Raw genomic sequence first — 22,006 nt, 5'->3', positions numbered from 1 at the left:
GAAAGTGCTGGAGAAACTCAGCGGGTCTGGCAGCTTCTGTGGAGAGAGGAACGGAGTTAACACTGAGTTCCGTACCACTCTTCAACAGAATCTCCCTGGGTATGAAAGGTCTAGGACCGAAACGTCAGCTTTTGTGCTCCTAAGATGCTGCGTGGCCTGCTGTGTTCATCCAGCCCCACAGTTTGTTATCTCGGATCCTCCAGCATCTGCAGTTCCCATTACCTCTCCCTGGGTACTGGCCTGGTCTCCTTCTGAGTAGAGGTCACAATGTTGACATCTCAGGCTGGGAGAGTGGGAGGGAGGGCTGGGGCTGGAACAGAGCCAGAGAAAGACACTGTCTCTACAGCACTGCTGCACTCTGTCAGCACTGCCCTGGGAGTGCCAACCTGCGTCCTTAGTTCAATAGTGGGTTCATTAATAGTGAGTAATTGTAACAGTACTAATCAATTCGGCATGGACTGGTTGGACCAAAGGGTCCGTTTTCATGCTGTGTGACTCCACCATAGACTAAACATAGCACAGGGTCAAGGATAAACACTTCCCCTCCAGAACTCTGTCCCAATACAGAGATCAGTGGAGTTGTGGATAATGTAAAAGGTTATTAAAGGGTACAGCAGGATATAGATCAGTTGCAGTAATGGGCGGAAAAATAGCAGATGGAATTAAATCTGGATATGTGTGAGGTGCCTCACTTTAGGAGATCAAGTGTTAAGGGAAAGTTACACAGCGAATGGCAGGACTCTGAACAGCACTGATGTACAGAGGGATCATGGGGTCCTAGACCACAGCTCCCTGAAAGTGACCACACGAGTAGATAGGCTGGTAAAGAAGGTGCAAGGTATGCTTGGCTTTATTGGTCGGGGAACTGAGTACAAGAGTCAGGAAGCCATGGTGCAGCTTTAGGATTGACAGACAGAATCTTTCACCCCTGGAGTTGAAATGTCTATTAGTTGGGGGCATGCATTTAAGGTGAGAGGGGCAAAGTTCGAAGGAGATGTGAGGGGAAGGGGTTTTTTTTAAACACAGAGTGTGGGAGAAGTGTGCAACAAACTGCCGGGGTGGTGGAAGCAGATATGTTAGGGGTGTTTTGCATCAGGTTCAGCACATCGTGGGCCGAAGGGGCTGTTCCTGTGCTGTACTGTTGTATGTTCTATTGGAGGGTATGGTGCTAACCAAATCCGTCTGTAAATTCTGCTGCATGCCAACATCACCACGGCACAATCCGGAGAATAAGGCGATACCCTAACCCTAACCCTAACCCTATCGCAGGTGGGAGGGGGGGAACCTTGGAGTTTTGATGAAAAATCGTGGACCTGAAAAGTTGAAGGTTTTTCTCCGCACAAACACTGTCTGCTTTGTGAAATATGCTCTGCATTTCCTGTTTCTATTTTGGAATTCTCCCCATGATTCCAGTCAATATTCCTCCATCAACCAACACTAAAACAGCCCAAAACTAACAACTCACTTGTCTCGTTGGCCTCTAACTGCAGCAGTGACTTCATTAGTGGTCTCTAAAATGCAGCCAAGGAGAATGATAAGACAAGAGGCTGGGGTACACTGAGGAAAGAAATAGGAGCAAAATGCTGCAGATGCGGGAAGCATTTTGTTCGTATTTTGAGACAGGGACATTTGACATTATAAGATAATAAAATGTGAGGCTGGATGAACACAGCAGGCCAAGCAGCATCTCAGGAGCACAAAAGCTGACGTTTCGGGCCTAGACCCTTCATCAGAGAGGGGGATGGGGGGAGGGAACTGGAATAAATAGGGAGAGAGGGGGAGGTGGACCGAAGATGGAGAGAAAAGAAGATAGGTGGAGAGGAGAGTATAGGTGGGGAGGTAGGGAGGGGATAGGTCAGTCCAGGGAAGACGGACAGGTCAAGGAGGTGGGATGAGGTTAGTAGGTAGGAGATGGGGGTGCGGCTTGGGGTGGGAGGAAGGGATGGGTGAGAGGAAGAACCGGTTAGGGAGGCAGAGACAGGTTGGACTGGTTTTGGGATGCAGTGGGTGGGGGGGAAGAGCTGGGCTGGTTGTGTGGTGCAGTGGGGGGAGGGGACGAACTGGGCTGGTTTAGGGATGCAGTAGGGGAAGGGGAGATTTTGAAACTGGTGAAGTCCACATTGATACCATTGGGCTGCAGGGTTCCCAGGCGGAATATGAGTTGCTGTTCCTGCAACCTTCGGGTGGCATCATTGTGGCACTGCAGGAGGCCCATGATGGACATGTCATCTAGAGAATGGGAGGGCGAGTGGAAATGGTTTGCGACTGGGAGGTGCAGTTGTTTGTTGCGAACTGAGCGGAGGTGTTCTGCAAAGCGGTCCCCAAGCCTCCGCTTGGTTTCCCCAATGTAGAGGAAGCCGCACCGGGTACAATGGATGCAGTATACCACATTGGCAGATGTGCAGGTGAACGTCTGCTTAATGTGGAATGTCATCTTGGGGCCTGGGATGGGGGTGAGGGAGGAGGTGTGGGGACAGGTGTAGCATTTCCTGCGGTTGCAGGGGAAGGTGCCGGGTGTGGTGGGGTTGGAGGGCAGTGTGGAGCGAACAAGGGAGTCACGGAGAGAGTGGTCTCTCCGGAAAGCTGACAGGGGAGGGGATGGAAAAATGTCTTGGGTGGTGGGGTCGGATTGTAAATGGTGGAAGTGTCGGAGGATAATGCGTTGTATCCGGAGGTTGGTAGGGTGGTGTGTGAGAACGAGGGGGATCCTCTTGGGGCGGTTGTGGCGGGGGCGGGGTGTGAGGGATGTGTTGCGGGAAATACGGGAGACGCGGTCAAGGGCGTTCTCGATCACTGTGGGGGGAAAGTTGCGGTCCTTAAAGAACTTGGACATCTGGGATGTGCGGGAGTGGAATGTCTTATCGTGGGAGCAGATGCGGCGGAAGCGGAGAAATTGGGAATAGGGGATGGAATTTTTGCAGGAGGGTGGGTGGGAGGAGGTGTATTCTAGGTAGCTGTGGGAGTCGGTGGGCTTGAAATGGACATCAGTTACAAGCTGGTTGCCTGAGATGGAACATTTGACATTACCTGGCTGTGATGAAGGAACATAAGCTGTCTCTATTTTCACCTCGACAACGGCGAGCATCATGGTGCTGTTCTGTTGCTTGGTCATGTTGTCAACAATCTTCGTGACTGCATCCCGAATGAGGATCCCATCCTGGTCCTCACCATGATGGGTAAATGACTACGATGGGAGGGGGAGGAGAGAAGCACAACAAGGATGTGAAACCCATTATAGAGTCACACTGCATGGAAAGAGACCCTTCAGCCCAAACAGACCATGTTGAACATAGTCCCAAACTCAACTAGCCCCAGCTGTCTAAGTTCGCACAACATCCCTCTGAATATTTCTTATCCATGTACTTATCCAAATGTCTTTTAGATGTTGTAACTGTACCCACATCCACCACTTCCTCAGGAAGTTCATTCCACACATGAACCACCCTCTGTGTAAAAAGGTTGCCCCCCCATGTCTTTCTTAAATCTTCCCCCTTAAAACATTGCCCCCTTATCTTAAAATTCCACAGACTAAGGGAAAACAAAACACCTGCATTTACCCTATTCATGCCCCTAATGATTTTATAAACCTCTACAAGGTCACCTCTCAGCCTCCTGCACTCCAGTGAAGAACATCTCAGTGTATCCAGCCTCTCCTGATCACTCAAACCCTCCATTCCCAGCTATAATTTGATAAATCTCCTCTGAACGATCATTCTCAGGAAAGTTTGCAGATGCAGGAGGGACTGATCAGTCATCAAACAAATAGGAACAGCGGAACATTGGACTTCTGAGCACAAGTAGGTAAGTCTACCCTTTCCACCTGCCCCACCATGTAACAGGGTTCTGCTTGTGGTGTCTGCTCTATTTTGCTGTCTGAATCTCATAACTCTTGTCTATCAAAACGATCTAACTCAGCCTTGCCTAAATACAGCGACTCAACCTTTGCTGCTTTCTGGGTGAGAGAATCCCAGTCTAACGTCCTTCAAAAATAAAACGATTCTCTTCATCCTTGTTTTAAAAGTGAAACTGATTAATTTGTAAACTGTGATAACACAGTGTGGGGCTGGATGAACACAGCAGGCCAAGCAGCATCCCAGGAGCACAAAAGCTGACGTTTCGGGCCTAGACCCTTCATCAGAGAGGGGGATGGGGAGAGGGAACTGGAATAAATAGGGAGAGAGGGGGAGGCGGACCGAAGATGGAGAGAAAAGAAGATAGGTGGAGAGGAGAGTATAGGTGGGGAGGTAGGGAGGGGATAGGTCAGTCCAGGGAAGACGGACAGGTCAAGGAGGTGGGATGAGGTTAGTAGGTAGGAAATGGAGGTGCGGCTTGGGGTGGGTGAGAGGAAGAACAGGTTAGGGAGGCAGAGACAGGCTGGACTGGCTTTGGGATGCAGTGGGAGGAAGGGATGAGCTGGGCTGGTTGTGTGATGCAGTGGGGGGAGGGGAAGAGCTGGGCTGGTTTTGGGATGCGGTGGGGGAAGGGGAGATTTTGAAGCTCGTAAAGTCCACATTGATACCATTGGGCTGTAGGATTCCCAGGCGGAATATGAGTTGCTGTTCCTGCAACCTTCGGGTGGCATCATTGTGGCACTGCAGGAGGCCCAGGATGGACATATCATCTGAAGAATGGGAGGGGGAGTTGAAATGGTTTGCAACTGGGAGGTGCAGTTGTTTATTGCGAACCGAGCGGAGGTGTTCTGCAAAGCGGTCCCCAAGCCTCTGCTTGGTTTCCCCAATGTAGAGGCAGCCACACCGGGTACAGTGGATGCAGTATACCACATTGGCAGATGTGCAGGTGAACATCTGCTTAATATGGGAAGTCATCTTGGGGCCTGGGATAGGGGTGAGGGAGGAGGTGTGGGGGCAAGTGTAGCATTTCCTGTGGTTGCAGGGGAAGGTGCCGGGTGTGGTGGGATTGGAGGGCAGTGTGGAGCGAACAAAGGAGTCATGGAGAGAGTGGTCTCTCCGGAAGGCAGACAAGGGTGGGGATGGAAAATGTCTTGGGTGGCGGGGTCGGATTGTAGATGGTGGAAGTGTCGGAGGATGATGCGTTGTATCCGGAGGTTGGTAGGGTGGTGTGTGAGAACGAGGGGGATCCTCTTTGGGCGGTTTTGGCGGGGACGGGGTGTGAGGGATGTGTTGCGGGAGACGCGGTCAAGGGTGTTCTCGACCACTGCGGCGGGGGGGGGGGGGTAGTTGCGGTCCTTGAAGAACTTGGACATCTGGGATGTGTGGGAGTGGAATGCCTCATCCTGGGAGCAGATGCAGCGGAGACGGAGGAATTGGGAATAGGGGATGGAATTTTTGCAGGAGGGTGGGTGGGAGGAGGTGTATTCTAGGTAGCTGTGGGAGTCGGTGGGCTTGAAATGGACATCAGTTACTAGCTGGTTGCCTGAGATGGAGACTGAGAGGTCCAGGAAGGTGAGGGATGTGTTGGAGATGGCCCAGGTGAACTTGAGGTTGGGGTGGAAGGTGTTGGTGAATTTGTAAACTGTGTTCCTAGTGCTGCTCTCATCCAGAGGAAGAAACATTGTCTTCTGAGTTAAGTTTCCTCAGGATCTCACATGTTTCATTAGGATCACTTCACCTTCTGAACTCCAATGGCTGAAATTGTTCAAATCTTCATGAGAGAGGCCTTTATCCCAATGATGAGCTGTGCAAATTTTGTCTGAATGGTTTCGAACACTATAATATTCTCTTCAGTAAGGAGGTTAATGTGGTATTCCAGATGTTGTTTGACCAACATACTGTCCCAGTCGCACTGAAACATCACTCAACCTGCCTTCCATCCCCGTAGAAAACCATTCCAGCTGCGTTCTGAACCACTTGCTGTCCCTGAATACTAACTCTGTCACTCATGATACACAGACACCCAGAAACCATCTCCACCCCTGAGTTCTGCAACATTTCTTTACTTAAATAGCGTTTTCTTTCCTCCCATTCTTTCTACCAAAATAGACGGGTTCAGGATTTCCCACAGAATGCTCCATCTGCCATTTTCCTCCCCTACTCACACAAACCTAGTGGCATCCCCGTGCAGGGGCTGACTTACAATGGCCACTTCCACTGCACTGTCGGAGGTGTTAGCCAGGTCACAGAACACAAACAGGGTTCGCTCCTTGGAGAGGCTCCGCAGGACGGGTAAATACCTCAGTTCCGAGCAGATGTACTCCACAGTGATGCCCTGGAGAGAGGAAACGGCAGGTAACTTGTGGGTCACTCAGGTGAAGCAGTGTATGACGCACACGAAGAGCAAATCTTACAGCTCATCCACAAACACATCTCAAGCCAATGACAGAAATCATCCTACACATCTAATTCTTGAAACCCAAATGATATGAGTGGGGTGTTAGGCCAGAGGGCATTGTACGGTAGTTTGAGGGGGACCACACTGGACGGTGCTAGAGAGGTCTTCTATGAATTACAAAATCCCAAATGATAATGGAAAGTAGAAGGGAAATGGATTTGTAGTTTCAGTTCTGCAGAAGTAATCATGCCAGAAGGTCAACTAGAACAGATGACTTCAGTGCCAAGCAGGAGGTATAACTGGGGAAGTGTTTACAATGCTTTATGACATGAGAGGAAAAAAAATCAGGAGTAATTCACAGTTTGGATTTAGTTCAGAAGGACAGTTTCATTCCAGCAGAAGTTAACTATGTAGAAATCTCCAAACCTTAAGACCTGAAAAAGGAATCTAGGCCGTCAACATTTAAGAGAAATCAAGGCCTTCAGAACTGGAAGGTGCCAGTTATGTCTCAATATAGGAATACTGCACCTAATCCTGGTCTCCCTGCTATTGGAAAGATGTTGTGGAACTTGAAAGGGTGCAGAAAATATTTACGAGGATGTTGCCAGGGTTGGAGGATTTGAGCTACAGAGAGAGACTGAATAGGCCGGGGCTATTTTCCCCGGAGCGTCGGAGGCTGAGGGATAACTTCATGGAGGTTTATAAAATCATGAGGTTAAAGAATAAGGTCAAGGTCTTTTCCGTAGGATAGGGGCGGGGTGGGGGGGGGGCGCAGTCCGAAACAAGAGGGCAAAGGTTTAAGGGAAACAATACAAAAGGGACCTAAGGGGCAACTTTTTCACACAGAGGGTGGTGCGTGTACGGAATGAGCTGCCAGAGGAAGTGGTGGAGGCTGGTACAGTTACAACATCTAAAAGGCACATGGATGGGTACATGGATAGGAAGGGTTTAGAGGGATATGGGCCACATGCTGGCAAATGGGGCTAGATTAATTAGGATATCTGGTCAGCACGGACGAGTTGGATCGAAGGGTCTGTTTCTGTGCTGTACATCGCTATGACTCATACTGCAGTGAGATTGAGTAACTGTGCAGGACACTGCAGGGAATAAAGCTGAATCCTTCTTTTTGCTCATTCTGTCCACATCTTTTTAAGATGCTTTATATGTGTACAGCTTTGTTTTCCTTTTCTTCTCTTGTGTAATAAATTCACGTTCTTTGTTAACAAACACTGACAGCCTTATGTGAAAATGTTCAGTCACCGACTACCCTATCGCAAGCAAACTAAATAAAGTCTTCAGATCTACTGAGCCAGGTTTCACTCTGGGGTGACGTGTCCACAATTACCGTCAGTGACTTCATCAGGTATTTTTCAAACTTGTTCAGATGGCAAAGAGTAAAGGACATGTCATGCTAGAACAGGGAGCCAGACAATGCCAACCAGATGCCATTCCAAGTCTCATGACAACATGCAACTAGCTGAAAAAAACCAAAAGAACTGCAGATGCTGTAAATCAGGAAGAAAAACAGAAGTTGCTGGAAAAGCTCAGCAGATCTGGCAGCATCTGTGAATGAAAAATCAAGAGTTAACATTTCAGGTCCAGTGACCCAATTCTGAGGAAGGGGTGAGCTTTTCCAGCAGCTTCTGTTTTTGTTCAACTAGCTGACATTGATTTGAACCCAACTCCACTTCTACACATAAACTCCTTAATACTTGGGGTGAATAAGGTGGAACCAGCTCGGGTTCCTTTCAGTTGACATGCCTATCTCATTGCCTGGGTATGGATGGCAGACTGAAAAGTGGGGACAAACAGATCTTAGATCCAGTCAGTTATAGGAAAAGTGCCACACTGCTGTTTAATTTTTTTTAATAATCTAAATTGTCCGTAATGTCCAGGCCAGATGGATTAGCCATGGGAAATACAGGGTTACAGCGATAGGGTGGGGATCTGAGTCTGGGTGGGATGTTCTCCAGAGGGTTGGTATGCACCTGATGCGTCAAACAGCCTGCTTCCACACTTTGGGGATTCCATGATTGTATATTTCTCATCAACCTGTCCAGGGATGTTATTACATACCTCTGGAGCTGGTAGGACTCCTGGTCCAGAGGTAGGGACCCTAGTATTGTACCACAATATCCTCTAGCCTGGAGTGAGGGCCAACTGTTTTCATTAGACTGCTCAACAACACACTCATTGGGTACTTCCTATTCACTTCATACAAGGCCAGGAGGGTAAACCAGGAAGACTCCCCTCAGGCAGAGGGGACACAGATCCTGAAGGAAGAAGATCCTTCTGTACCTGATGACTTGGTCTGGAATTCCTTGCACCTGCACCATCTTCCTTACCTTTGGAATCTTCTCCTTATTAAAGATGAGTGTGATCTTTGCACAGTTGTTGTCCAGTTGGCCTGTGTTCGGTTGGCATTTAGAGTCGACAGGAGCAGCATTTAGGGCGTTACACTCTCCCCAGTCAGTGCAGGGTGGGGAGAAGCACTTGACCCACGGGCTAGCCTGGCACTGCTGGCTCTCTGGGCACATGAAGTTCTCGTGGCCGGGTCTTTTGTGCAACAAGCAAGACTTCTGGCCGCACCATACCTGTTGGGGGAAATAAACATCCGGTCGGTCAGCAATAATAACGACTAAAATAAGCCAAGGGCCTGTCCGCACTGCTCACTATAAACACATCCAGTCAACAGTGCAACGCCATCAATAACCGACTGGACTCACGCCCAGAATTTTTTTTTATTCAGTCACAGGATGAGGGCCAGGCAGCATTTATTGCCCATCCCTAATTACCCAGAGGGCAGTTAAGAGTCAACCACATCGCTGTGGGTCTGGAGTCACATGTAGGCCAGACCAGGTGAGGATGGCAGTTTCCTTCCCTAAAGCGCATTAGTGAACCAGGTGGGTTTTTCCTGACAATCGATTCATGGTCATCATTAGATTCTTAATTCCAGATATTCACTGAAAGAAATTCCACCATCTGCTGCAGTGGGATTTGAACCCAGATCCCCAGAACAATATCGGGGTCTCTGGATTAACAGTCCAGCGATAATATCACTAGGCCATCGCCCCCCCAGTTATGAGTGGACTGCCTCAAAGGCAAGAGATACAGGCTACACCTGTATCCTCTGGGGGTTAGAAGAGATAGAGGTGACTAAACTAAAACATAATAAAGATCACAGGGAGGTCAGGTGGATGTTCAGAGGATGTGGGAGAATCTAAATCTAGGGCTCAAAGTTCAAAAATTATATTTTTCTCTCAGAGGGTTGAGTATTTTGGGAATACCCTTCACAAAAGGATGCAGTATCTTTAAACATTTTTAGGGCAGAGGTAGATAGAGTCTTGATTACTGAAGGGATGGAAGATTATCAGGGAAATGGAGGAATGTTCACGGGTGTTCGAGCTGTGGTCTGAGTAGTGCCTTGTATAGTTTTAGCAATAACCCCCCAATTTTTATCCTCTATTTGCTTTGAAATAGAAGCCATTTGTCTACTTGACCTCCTTATTACCTGCTAGCTTCTTGTGATCAATACAAGAGGGATTCCCAAAACACTCTGCACTGCTGCTTTCCCATTTAAATAATATTCTGCTCCTCTATTCTTCCTGCGAAAGTGCAGAGCCTCACATTTCCCCCACAGTAGATTCTGCCAAGTTTCTGCCTAATCGTTTAATGACTTTTATCCTCTCCACGTGGCCTTCCCACCTAATTTTGTATCACCTACAAACGTGGCGAGAGTACATTCACTTCCCTCTATAAAGTCATCAGTATATACTATAAATAACTGTGGTCCCAGCTCAGATCCCTGGGTTGTAGGTGTGCCTTCTTGAAAAGGCACCATGCCAACAATGCATCCCGACTCTGTCTGCTACTGGATACTCAATCCTCTATCCATGGGATCCTATTTTAGTGAGTCACTTTATACATGTGTGGTACCTTATCAAGTGCTGTTTGGAAACCCAAATTTAGGAAACCTACAAGACCCCCTTTATCTATCCTGCGTGTAACCTCTTTAAAGAATTCTAATTCATTTGTCAGGCACAATTTTACCTTCATGAAGCTATCTGTACTCTGCTTAATTAGATTCTGCTTTACATCCTTTACAACTGACTCAAACATTGCACCAATGGCTGATTTTAAGCTAAGTAGATTATATTTACATGCTATTTTGTCTCCTTTCTCTAAATAAACATGTTACCTTGACAAAATAAAAACTGAAAGAACTGCGGGTGCTATAAGTCAGAAACAAGAACAGAAGTTGCTGGAAAAGCTCAGCAGGTCTGGCAGCATCTGTGAAGAGAAAACAGAGTTAACATTCCGGGTCCAGTGACACAACTCTGCAGAAGGGTTACTGGACCTGAAACGTTAACTCTGATTTCTCTCCACAGGTGCTGCCAGACCTGCTGAGCTTTTCCAGTGATTTCTGTTTTTTGTTACTTTGACAGTTTTCCCAATCCTCTAGGACTTAATCGAGAATCTAAGGATTCCTGGAAGATTGTTACCAGCGCATCTGCCATCTCTGTAGCTAATTATTTTAAGGTCCTCGGACACACCCCTTCTCGAGGATTTATCAGCCTTTAGCCATATTAATTTCCCTAGCGCTTTTTGTCTAGTGACGGTTATTATATTTATTCTCTTCTCCTACATTCTTACATACTTTTCAAACACTGCTGGGGTCCCTTCACCGTGATGAATGATGCAAAATACTTAATCAATTCCTCTGTCATTTCCTCATTATTATTTCCCATTCCCTGAGGACCCAAGGTATACTTTAGCATCGCTCCTTATTTTTATGAAGATCTCGCTGTCCCTTTTTTAATAATTTGATAGCCTACCCTCTAAGTTTATTTTCTCCCTTTTTTTTGTTGGACATCTTTTCTTGGTACTTAAACGCACCCAAACCTCCAACTTAGCTTTAAACTTTACCTCATTGCTTATCCACAGTGTGGTTAAGAAAGGAGTTCCAGGATTTTGACCAGCGAACAGTGAAGTAACAGCGATATTGTTCTAAGTCAGGGTGGAATGGAGCTGGCGGGGAAATGTGCAGGTCCTGGTGATGCTATAAATCTGCTCCCATTGACCAGCTGGTGATGTGGGTTTGGAAAGTGCTGTTGGTGAGTGGCTACATGGCACACAGTGTGTGATGGTACACACTGCTCTCGCTGTACGTTGACAATAAAGGGAGATTATTTTGATTTTCCATGTGATGTTATAGTTGCTGACAAGGCCAGCATGTAAAGCCCGTCTCGAACTGCCCTCGAGAAAGCGACGGTGTTCGCTTTTCTCAGTGCTGTGAGGAGGAAAGATCTAAATCCAGCAACAGCGCTCCATGAGTCGCACAAACACAGGCCTGTTCCCCTCACCTTGCTGCTCAAGCCTAGTGAAGAAGGGCCTTCCAGCAGATCCACAGTTAGAGACTGTACATAAAACACAGCAGTGCTCCTTATTATATCCTGCCCATTAACTGTAACTGTTGTGAAGGCATCTGCAGCTCGGCCGAAGCAAATGCCACCATGTTACTTTACAAAATAATGGTAAGAGGAGACCAAATCTCATGAGAGAATGCAACAGCATGAGGGCCATGAGTAACTCCTGACACAAGGGCAGGCGCTGGGAGCCAGTCAATAAATGTGGATCTGGAAAGGCACAGCAGATCAGGCAGCATCTGGGGACCAGGGAAGGCAATATTTTGGGCCGAAACCCTTCGTCAGGCCTGGGGAGGGAGTGGGAGGCCAGAACTAAATAGAGGGAGGGTGTGGGGCTGGGGGTTGGGGAGGTGGTACAGGTACGGGGCTATTGCGGTTGGTCAGTGCGAAGGGTGGAGTGGATAGGTGAGTCAGAAGATGGACAGGTTGGTTGGGGGGGATGGGGGTGGGGGGGGGGGTAGTGGAAAGATTTTGAAGCTGGGGAAGTCAACATTGAGGCCACTGGGCTGTAAGCTCCCAGGACAAAATGTGAGGTGTTGTTCCTCAAGTTTACATTTGGCCTCACTCTGACAGTGGAGGAGGCCAAGGATAGACATGTCACTAGGGGAGTGGGAGGGCGAGTTAAAGTGGATGGTTACCAAAAATTTAGGTTAGTTGGTGCATGCAGAATGCAGGTCGCCGAGTCACCGTTTGGTCTTCCCAGTGTCCCAATGCTCCATCTTCAATGACTTCGATTTAATCAGTGGTTGCTGGCTACCCTTTGATTTATCCTATTGTACAATCAATGCACAAAGTTGTCACGAGATGTAACTCAAAGTGCGAGAAAAATCGATGTTGAGCGAAATTAGCAAGCGAGGCCAAAGCTTGGACAGGGTACAAACGGTATTGAGATATATTATATATATATATATATATATATGAACAAATAGACTTCTTTTGAGACGGGTGGTGAGGATGAAGACTGAAAAGTGGTTTATGGGGTTGGAGAGAGGTAGACAGGTGGGACAACACTGGGTCTCAACTGGAAATGTTGTAAGTGTAGTCAACGTGGGTCAAAGGTGATGGTGCGTGGAATACATTTCCTTCAGTGCTATGGATAAAGTTAAAGTTTATGGACGATAGAAGGTTAGGTAGGACTACTACAGAAAAGATATTATTAAAATAGAAAGAGTGCAGAAAAGATTAATTGGGATGGAGAGGCTGGACCGATTTCCCAGTAGCATAGGGGATTGAGGGTTCACTTTAGAGAGGCATGGATAAAAGTAGATAGCCAACAGCTAAGGAGAGCTAAAACTAAAACTTAGCGGCTATTAGATAGGCATATGGATGTTAGTATAAGGTAAGGGGGCAGGTTAGATAGACTTTAGGATCAGGGCAAAGGTTCAGCACAACATTGTGGGCCAAAGGGCCTGTACTGTGCTGTACGTTCTATGTTCTAAAGGGCACAGGTTTAACATGGGAGGGGAAAGGTATAAAAGGATCCGGGGGGGAATTTTTTTCACACAGAGAATGGTGAGTGTCTGGAAGGAGCTGCTAGAGGTAGTGGTGGGTCATTTAAGAAATATTTATACAGGCACGTGGATGCGATACATAAGGAGGGATATGGACCAAATGCAGGCAAATGAGACTAGTTTAATTGTGAGAACAGCAGGGGCCAGTTGGGCCAAAGGGCCTGTTTCCATGCTGTAAACCTCTATGAGGCGCTGTAACGGTCAAGTCTAGAGGTGATAAGGTCAAGGGACCTCACACACCACCCCACCAACCTCCGGATCCAACGCATCATCCTCCGACACTTCCGCCATCTACAATCCGACCCCACCACCCAAGACATTTTTCCATCCCCACCCTTGTCTGCCTTCCGGAGAGACCACTCTCTCCGTGACTCCCTTGGTCGCTCCACACTCCCCTCCAACCCCAACACACCCGGCACCTTCCCCTGCAACCGCAGGAAATGCTACACTTGCCCCCACACCTCCTCCCTCACCCCTATCCCAGGCCACAAGATGACTTTCCATATTAAGCAGAGGTTCACCTGCACATCTGCCAATGTGGTATACTGTATCCATTGTACCCGGTGTGGCTTCCTCTACATTGGGGAAACCAAGTGGAGGCTTGGGGACCGCTTTGCAGAACACCTCCGCTCGGTTCGCAATAAACAACTGCATCCCCCCAGTCGCAAACTATTTTAACTCCCCCTCCCATTCCTCAGACGACATGTCCATCATGGGCCTCCTGCAGTGCCACAATGATGCCACCCAAAGGTTGCAGGAACAGCAACTCATATTCCGCCTGGGAACCCTGCAGCCCAATGGTATCAATGTGGACTTCACAAGCTTCAAAATCTCCCCTTCCCCTACTGCATCCCAAAACCAGCCCAGCTCGCCCCCACCTCCTTGACCTTTCTGTCCTTCCTTCCACCCCAACCCCCATCCTCACCTCACAGCTTCATCCCCGCCCCCTTGACCTGTCCGTCCTCCACAGACTGACCTATCTCCTCCCTACCTCCCCACCCATACTCACCTTTACTGACTTCACCTCCGCCTCTTAGACCTGTCCGTTTCCTCTCCACCTATCTTCTCCTCTATCCATCTTTGATTCGTTCCCCCTCCTCCATCTCTATCTATTTCAGAATGACTTTCCACTCTCCCCACTCTGAAGAAAAGTTCTGAAACGTCAGCTTTCCTGCTCCTCTGATGCCGCTTGGCCTGCTGTGTTCCTCCAGCTCTACACCTTGTTACCCTAAAGTCAAGAAACCATGTTTTCAGCAGCAGATAAGCTGCGGTCAGAGTGAAAGCAGACAGTGTCATCGATGAGGAATTACAATCGAGAGGAGAACACAATTGAAAAACGTCAGCTCAGAGGGAAGCTCGGAGTAACCTGGTCACCCTCGAAACATGCAAAGGGTGAGAAATGATTCCAGCTAACTGCTCCTTTTTGGTAAGAGATGATGGGAACTGCAGATGCTGGAAAATCCGAGATAACAAAGTGTGGAGCTGGCTGAACACAGCAGGCCCAGCAGCATCTTAGGAGCACAAAAGCTGATGTTTCAAGCCTAGACCCTTCATCCACTTCCCACCCCCCATCTCTATCTATTTCAGAATCACTTTCCACCCCCGTCCCCCTCCCCCATCTCTGATGAAGGGGCTAGGCCCAAAACGTCAGCTTTTGTGCTCCTGAGACGCTGTTTGGCCTGCTGTGTTCATTCAGCTCAACACTTTGCTCATTTTTGATAGTTAATTTTTATTTTTAAATCGATGTTTAGAAACACAAGCGAGTTTACCTTCGTGCAATTGATGTTACCATTCAGGCACTGACAGGTGTTACACTCCTGTTCCCATCGGATTCCATGTGGATAGTTCTGTCCTGACATAAAGCACGACTTCCCGAAGCCAATCACTGCACCAAAAAAGTAACAGCATTCGGTCACCGAGAGAGGCGAACAGCACGGGGTTAGATACAGAGTAAAGCTCCCTCTACACTGACCCCATCAAACACTCCCAGGACAGGGACTGCACGGGGTTAGATACAGAGTAAAGCTCCCTCTACACTGACCCCATCAAACACTCCCAGGACAGGGACAGCGCGGGGTTAGATACAGAGTAAAGCTCACTCTACACTGTGCTCCAAACTCTCTGAGAAAGTATGGGCACTGACATCCCAACTGAACCAGAGGAGACAGATAAAACTGCAGTGGACAAAGCTCAGGCTCCGGAGGTGAACATCAGGCAGCATCATCTAGTCTTCCATAACATTCATATTAAAATTCCAATAACGCAGGACAGCAGAGTCTCCCTCCTGTTCCCTCTGTACATACGTAATAAGGGTATTTACATGCATATTCTTAATGCACATTCTTCTCAAAGTCAAGCCCCCCCCATTAGAGAAACCAAGTTTGAGAAAAACAACAACAGATTGTGAACTCATTGAAATGAATCAAGTCAGATTATTCCCTGCTCCTTGTAGTGAAGCAACATCAAAGCCACGAGGAGTACGGCAGACAGAGCCTCCAGCCTGCCTCACTGTTCAAAGTAATCAGGAAGCATTTCTCACTCTGTCCCAGCCTCTATAACACTGCGCACGGGACGGGGCATCATTTTGGGAGCATGGCAAGGGATGGCCACACTGTCAGGAGGAAAGGGCACCGATGGGCGATGAGAATGTCCTATCAGAGGCAACACAACAAAGGGGCCAAACAAGAGACAAGTGCACCAAGAGGGAAAGCAAATGGAGAGCTACTTCCAAAAGAAGGGAACGGAATCAATAATTAAAGAGAATAAAAATGACCAGGTTTTGGAGTGAGGCTAGCAATGTAACTGGGTGGCTCTCTCAAACAGGAAAAATGGCTGCCTTTGAGGGACACGGACTGGGTGAACAGACGGGGTCTTTTCCCCAGGGTGGGGGGAGTCCAAAACCTAGAGGGACCTGGGTTTAAGGTGAGCGGGCAAAGATTTAAAAGGGACCTGAGGGGCAACTTTTCACACAGAGGGTGGTGTGTGTGTGTGTGTGTGTGTGTGTGTGTGTGTGTGTGTGTGTGTGTGTGTGTGTGTGTGTGTCTCTGTGTGTGGAATGAGCTGCCGGAGGAAGTGGTGGAGGCTGGTACAGTTACAGCATTTAAAAGGCATCTGAATGGGTACATGGATAGGAAGGGTTTAGAGGGATATGGGCCAAATTTCTGGTGAAGGGTCTGGGCCCAAAACACCAGCTTTTCTGCTCCTAAGATGCTGTTTGCCCTGCTGTGTACATCCAGCTCTACACTTTATCATCTTTGCTCGCAAATGGGACTAGGTCAGCTTGGTTAGTGTGAACACGTTGGACCGAAAGGTCTGTTTCTGCGCTGTACATCTCTATAATTCTGTAGCTGAGCACAAAGCTTGTGTCCTTCCCAGACATCAAGGTGCCAACAGACGATCTGAGCAGTCCATGGGTCAAATCTGTACAACTGTGCCAGGAGGGTCTAACCAGCGACTCTTCATTCATTACCAAACCTCCCGCCCTGTCCTCACCCAACCCCTCGCTTCTCCCAATGCCCAGTATTCCTCTCTTCACCAGACGTTGCTGTGACATCGTTCTACAGGGTAAGGAGTAATGTCCCCAATAGTGTCTCCCCCAGACACAGCTCTCAAGTCAGACAAGGAATGATCATTTTTGAGGAAAATACATACCTTCTTGGCATCTGTGGCCTGCTCTTCCAGGGGGGCAGATGCACCTGTACCCATTAATCTCATCCACACAAGTGGCTCCATAAGCACAAGGGGACGACTGGCATTCATCAATGTCTTTGAGAGAGAGTGAAACGTGGGCATTAACAAAGAAATGAGGGACACTAAAAATGCTGTTGAGAGCACGTGTTTCCTGCTCCGTCTAATTGCAAAAAGCCAAGCCTGACCTCCTCAGTCGCATCATTAGTTCCACAATAAACAATTGAGTTAAAGCAGGCATTGAGAGGCAGCTCTGTGAGAGGCTTTCATTTCCCACAGCCTCATTCAAACCCCTGTGTTCACTGCATTTGCAGCTGTGTCCTCACAAACTATATAAAAAAAACATAGGAGCTAAATCCAGCTCCCTTCCCTCACCTCGGGGTGATAACTAGCCAGTGTAAACAGGAGGGGGGGGGGGAATGGGAGGGGTGGAGCGAGGTCGGGGGAGGAGAGAGAGAAAGGATGGGGGGGTGAGATCAGAAAGGGGGAGAGAAAGAAATAGAGGGGCGAGGGAAAGCGAGTGAGAGAGGGAGAGGGGGAGGAAGAGAGGGAGGGAACGGGGGTAAGAGAGAGGGGGAAGAGAGAGGGGAAGAGAGAGGGGGAGCAGAGATGGGTAAGAGAGAGGGGGAACAGAGAGGGGGAACAGAGAGGGGGGAACAGAGAGGGGGGAACAGAGAGGGGGGAACAGAGAGGGGGGAACAGAGAGGGGGGAACAGAGAGGGGGGGAACAGAGAGGGGGGGAACAGAGAGGGGGGGAACAGAGAGGGGGGGAACAGAGAGGGGGGGAACAGAGAGGGGGGGAACAGAGAGGGGGGGAACAGAGAGGGGGGGAACAGAGAGGGGGCCTGTCTGTCATTAACTTTATCCAAACCCACCGTTCACAGCTTTCTGCAGCTCCTGTAATATCCAGTTCTGCCTGCTGTTTAAATATCGGGTACAGTTTAAAATATTCATCGAAAGGGACAAGTTGGAATTCCATTTCACTTCAACCTCGTGGGTTCTGACTGCCTTCAAATTCACCTCCTGTAACACATACTTCCCTCGGGATTCTGTCTCTAGACAGGGCTCCCAGAGCCACCTCCCATCACCAGGCTCTCTCCCTGCTTCCTCTGATCTGTTCTTGAATCCCACAGTGATGAGGGCAGCTCTTATCTGCCCTCTAGGCAATTGGGGACGAGCCGTATATGTGAGCGTATACAAACGTATTAAGAAAATGGCTTGACCAGTTCAGATTCCAGTCAATTCACCAATCAGCTGATGCCCATTGATTCCAGTTTTGTTCGGGCTCCTTGATGCTACACTCAATTCAATGCAGCCTCCATGTCAACAGCTAATCATCCCTCATACTGACCCTCTGTAGAGGGACAGGTCGCAGATAAATCAGCTCAAAATACAGTCATCGAATCATTGGGCTTTACAGCATGGAAAGAGACCCTTCTGCCCATCATGTCCATGCCGTTCATACTCCTGATTGTTAGCACAGGGCTTGTGCCTCACGCACACACTGATGTTTCAACAGTTCAACTAAATACCACAGCAGCGAGCTCCAGACACCAGCACCCTCTGAGTGAGGAAAACATCTCTCTCTCTGTTCCTTCTAACCCTCTGCCCCCCCCTCCCCCAGTCACTCAGCCCTCTACCAAGGAGAAAAGTTGACTGGAATTGACCCTATTACCTCCCTCATCATTTTGTACGTCTCCATTAGGTCCCCTGCCCAGCCTTCTGAGAGAGAGAAGGGGAAGGGGGGCAGAGTGGGAAAGAGAGAGAAGGGGAAGGGGGGCAGAGTGGGAAAGAGAGAGAAGGGGAAGGGGGCAGAGAGGGAAAGAGAGAGAAGGGGAAGGGGGGGCAGAGAGGGAAAGAGAGAGAAGGGGAAGGGGGGCAGAGAGGGAAAGAGAGAGAAGGGGAAGGGGGGGCAGAGAGGGAAAGAGAGAGAAGGGGAAGGGGGGCAGAGTGGGAAAGTGAGAGAAGGGGAAGGGGGGCAGAGAGGGAAAGAGAGAGAAGGGGAAGGGGGGGCAGAGAGGGAAAGAGAGAGAAGGGGAAGGGGGGGCAGAGAGGGAAAGAGAGAGAAGGGGAAGGGGGCAGAGTGCAGACAGATATGGGGAAGGGAACGGAACAGGAGAGAGAGAGAGAAAAGGGGAAGTGGGCAGACTGAGAGAGAGGAGAGGAGAAAGACGGCAGAGCAGCAGAGAGAGTGACATAGAGGCTGAGCAACATTGGTTTCATCACACTCCTTTTGAAGGTGTATAGTGCTGTGTGCCAACAAATCTCAATGGAAAGAGCACTCAACCTGACACATTTCCAGAATACTCCCAGTGTGCATCAGCCTTGACTTGCTGCGGGTAACACCCTCATTTCCCAGTCCAAAGAGAGCAAGTTCAAATCCATGGCAGAAATGTGAGCACACTGCAAACTCCCAAAACAGTATGAAGCAAGTGCTCCACTATGAGAGATTCCATCTCTTATCTCCAAAGTTGACAAAACCCCAAACAGGCCCCTCAAGTCAGTGCAAGAGATGCTGTGGTATGATTTGAAGACAAGTCTGTATCTAACACACTTCAACCATCAACATCACCTACTCCCTGGCCATGATAACCCTGCGTGTGAGAGGTTATTGGAGGAAAATTCACAGCAATATTTCCCACATTACTGCACTGCCTGCTTTTCAAAACAACACACTTTGGAATGTCACAAGGTCACGAAAGAAGCCAGGGAAATGCATGTTTTTTTTGGAAAAAAAAATCATTTAAAATGGTAATGCAATTGGGAGTCAGCTATCAAAAGGGACTAAACTGAAAGGTGGTATTACCAGCTCATAGGGTTACAGCAAAACAAAATTAAATCAAACAAGTATTTGCTTCATGAGCTGGACAATACTGATGTAGCATCTCTTATGTTATAAAGCATCCTAAAGCAGTTCGTAGAGGCATTAGTGAACAACGTTTGACACAGATAAAATGCTATAAATTACATTCTGGTTAACACAAAAATGGATAAAATAGAATGTTTTTATTTTCAAGACAAAAATTTCTGAGCGTTTCTTTAGGATGAAAGAGGATAATGAGGCCAGGGAGAGATAAGGGATAAAAGACTCCAATTCTTCCAGATGTGGCAAGGGGCTTTTCACTTTGAATGAAGAACTCGACCAGCTGGTGTTGTATTATATGATGTACAAATGACTTCACTCAGCTAAATGTGTCAAGGGGTCAGAGACAAACTGGAATAAAATGGGTATTGGGTCACAATGGCACAAGCCCTGAACACGCTCTGCTGTGCATTTTAGTCACTTACTGATTCGACAGTCTGGTCCAGCGAAACCTGCTGCACACTCACACCGAAACCAATTCACACCATCCACGCAGATCCCTCCATTGTAGCTGCAAAGACAAAACACACACTCAAACACTTGCTTGTCAGAAAGTGATCTCCTGATACAGCTGAGACACACACACACAGACACTCCACACACACACACACACACACAGACACAGACACAGACACTCCACACACACACACACACAGACACAGACACTCCACACACACACACACACACACACACACACACAGACACAGACACAGACACTCCACACACAGACACACACACACAGACACTCCACACACACACACACACACACACTCCACACACACACACACACAGACACTCCACACACACACACACAAAGACACACACACACACACAGACACTCCACACACACACAGACACACACACACACAGACACTCCACACACACACAAGACACACACACACACACACACACACACACACACACACAGACACTCCACACACAAACACACACACAGACACTCCACACACAAACACACACAAGACACACACACATGCGCGTACACACACACACAAAAATACACAACTTCTAACTCAAAATCAATGACGATTCAAATGCAAATTTCAATTGTCACTAACAGAAGGCATTTCTAGCACTAGGCTGACAATAGGAGAATGGAAGGTTCCAGAACCCCTGCTATTACAATTTTGGTCTCCTACCGACATAGAATTTCCAGTATTAACCCTTGTCTTCTCCCCCAGCAATGCCCCCAACTTGACCCACTGCCACCCCCCACTTTAATATTAAAGCTTCAATTAAAACAGGAATTGCTGGAGAAACTCAGCAGGTTTGGCAGCTGGGAAAAGAGAAACTGACTTAAAGTTTCGAGTTCAGTGACCCTTTGTTATTGTTATGTGGTAACGGGAACTGCAGATGCTGGAGAATCCGAGATAACAAAGTGTGGAGCTGGATGAACACAGCAGGCCAAGCAGCATCTTAGGAGCACAAAAGCTGACGTTTTGGGCCTAGACCCTGCATCAGAAAACGTCAGCTTTTGTGCTCCTAAGATGCTGCTTGGCCTGCTGTGTTCATCCAGCTCCACACTTTGTTATCTCAGATTTGTTATGTACTGTGTCATAGATACCACAGACCCTCTCCCCAGTTGTTCACTCTTGCTTCAAGGGACTTAGCTGGGGACAGTTTTATCTATTGTCAGTTCTGAAGAAGGGTCACTGGACCCGAAACGTTAACTCAGTTTCTCTCGTCACAGATGCAGCCAGACCTGCTGACTTTCTCCAGTAATTAACCAGTTTAGATTTGTTATTTGTTCAGCACAAGAGCAAGACCACAGAATTGCAACAAGTCTGGTTCAAATGGGATTTCATGCTGCACTTCTATTTTTCAATTAGACTATAACATTCACCTCTCTTTTTATCAATTATAACAACAGCTAGCTTACTCTGACCTCCCATTCTCCCCGTTGTCACTGATGTGTTGACTGGATATAAAGTATATATACTGATGTGGATATGAAGGAAGCTTTTGATAATATTTAGGATTTAAATCCATAGCCCCTCTCATTTTCCTAAGTATGGGAAGGCCATTTTCACCATATCATGTCAGTGCGTCTCGCTGTGAAGCACCTTCACCCAACTTTGTGTCCAAGGCTCACTCCATGACTTTGAGTTATCAGCAACGAGGGAGAGCTGAACCATGGAGTGAGAGCAAGAGAGTGTCAGTGAGTATGAGAGACAGTGAACGTGTGAGAGAGGGAGAGAGCAAGGCAGAGAGCAAGGGAGAGTGAGAGAGAGAGAGACAGCGAGAGAGAGTGT

At 48.1% G+C, this 22,006-nt stretch overlaps 1 protein-coding gene across 2 annotated transcripts in view; it reads right to left on the bottom strand.

Annotated features, from left to right (window-relative positions):
• jag2b (jagged canonical Notch ligand 2b) overlaps nt 1-22,006 on the bottom strand; it is a 291,811-nt gene that overhangs the window by 4,274 nt on the left and 265,531 nt on the right. For both annotated transcript variants that reach the window (XM_059648926.1, XM_059648927.1), the window contains 6 exons: nt 20,162-20,247; nt 16,838-16,951; nt 14,956-15,071; nt 8,595-8,843; nt 6,055-6,186; nt 3,028-3,184 (listed from right to left, as the gene is read on the bottom strand). In XM_059648926.1, coding sequence (XP_059504909.1) covers nt 3,028-3,184; nt 6,055-6,186; nt 8,595-8,843; nt 14,956-15,071; nt 16,838-16,951; nt 20,162-20,247 — 854 coding nt within the window. The remainder of the gene's footprint in view (nt 1-3,027; nt 3,185-6,054; nt 6,187-8,594; nt 8,844-14,955; nt 15,072-16,837; nt 16,952-20,161; nt 20,248-22,006) is intronic.

Source organism: Stegostoma tigrinum, chromosome 10 (genome assembly GCF_030684315.1).
Source record: "Stegostoma tigrinum isolate sSteTig4 chromosome 10, sSteTig4.hap1, whole genome shotgun sequence".
Taxonomy (NCBI): Eukaryota; Metazoa; Chordata; class Chondrichthyes; order Orectolobiformes; family Stegostomatidae; genus Stegostoma; species Stegostoma tigrinum.
The sequence above is the reverse complement of the archived record's forward strand: the minus strand, read 5'-3'. Positions and strand labels throughout refer to the sequence as shown.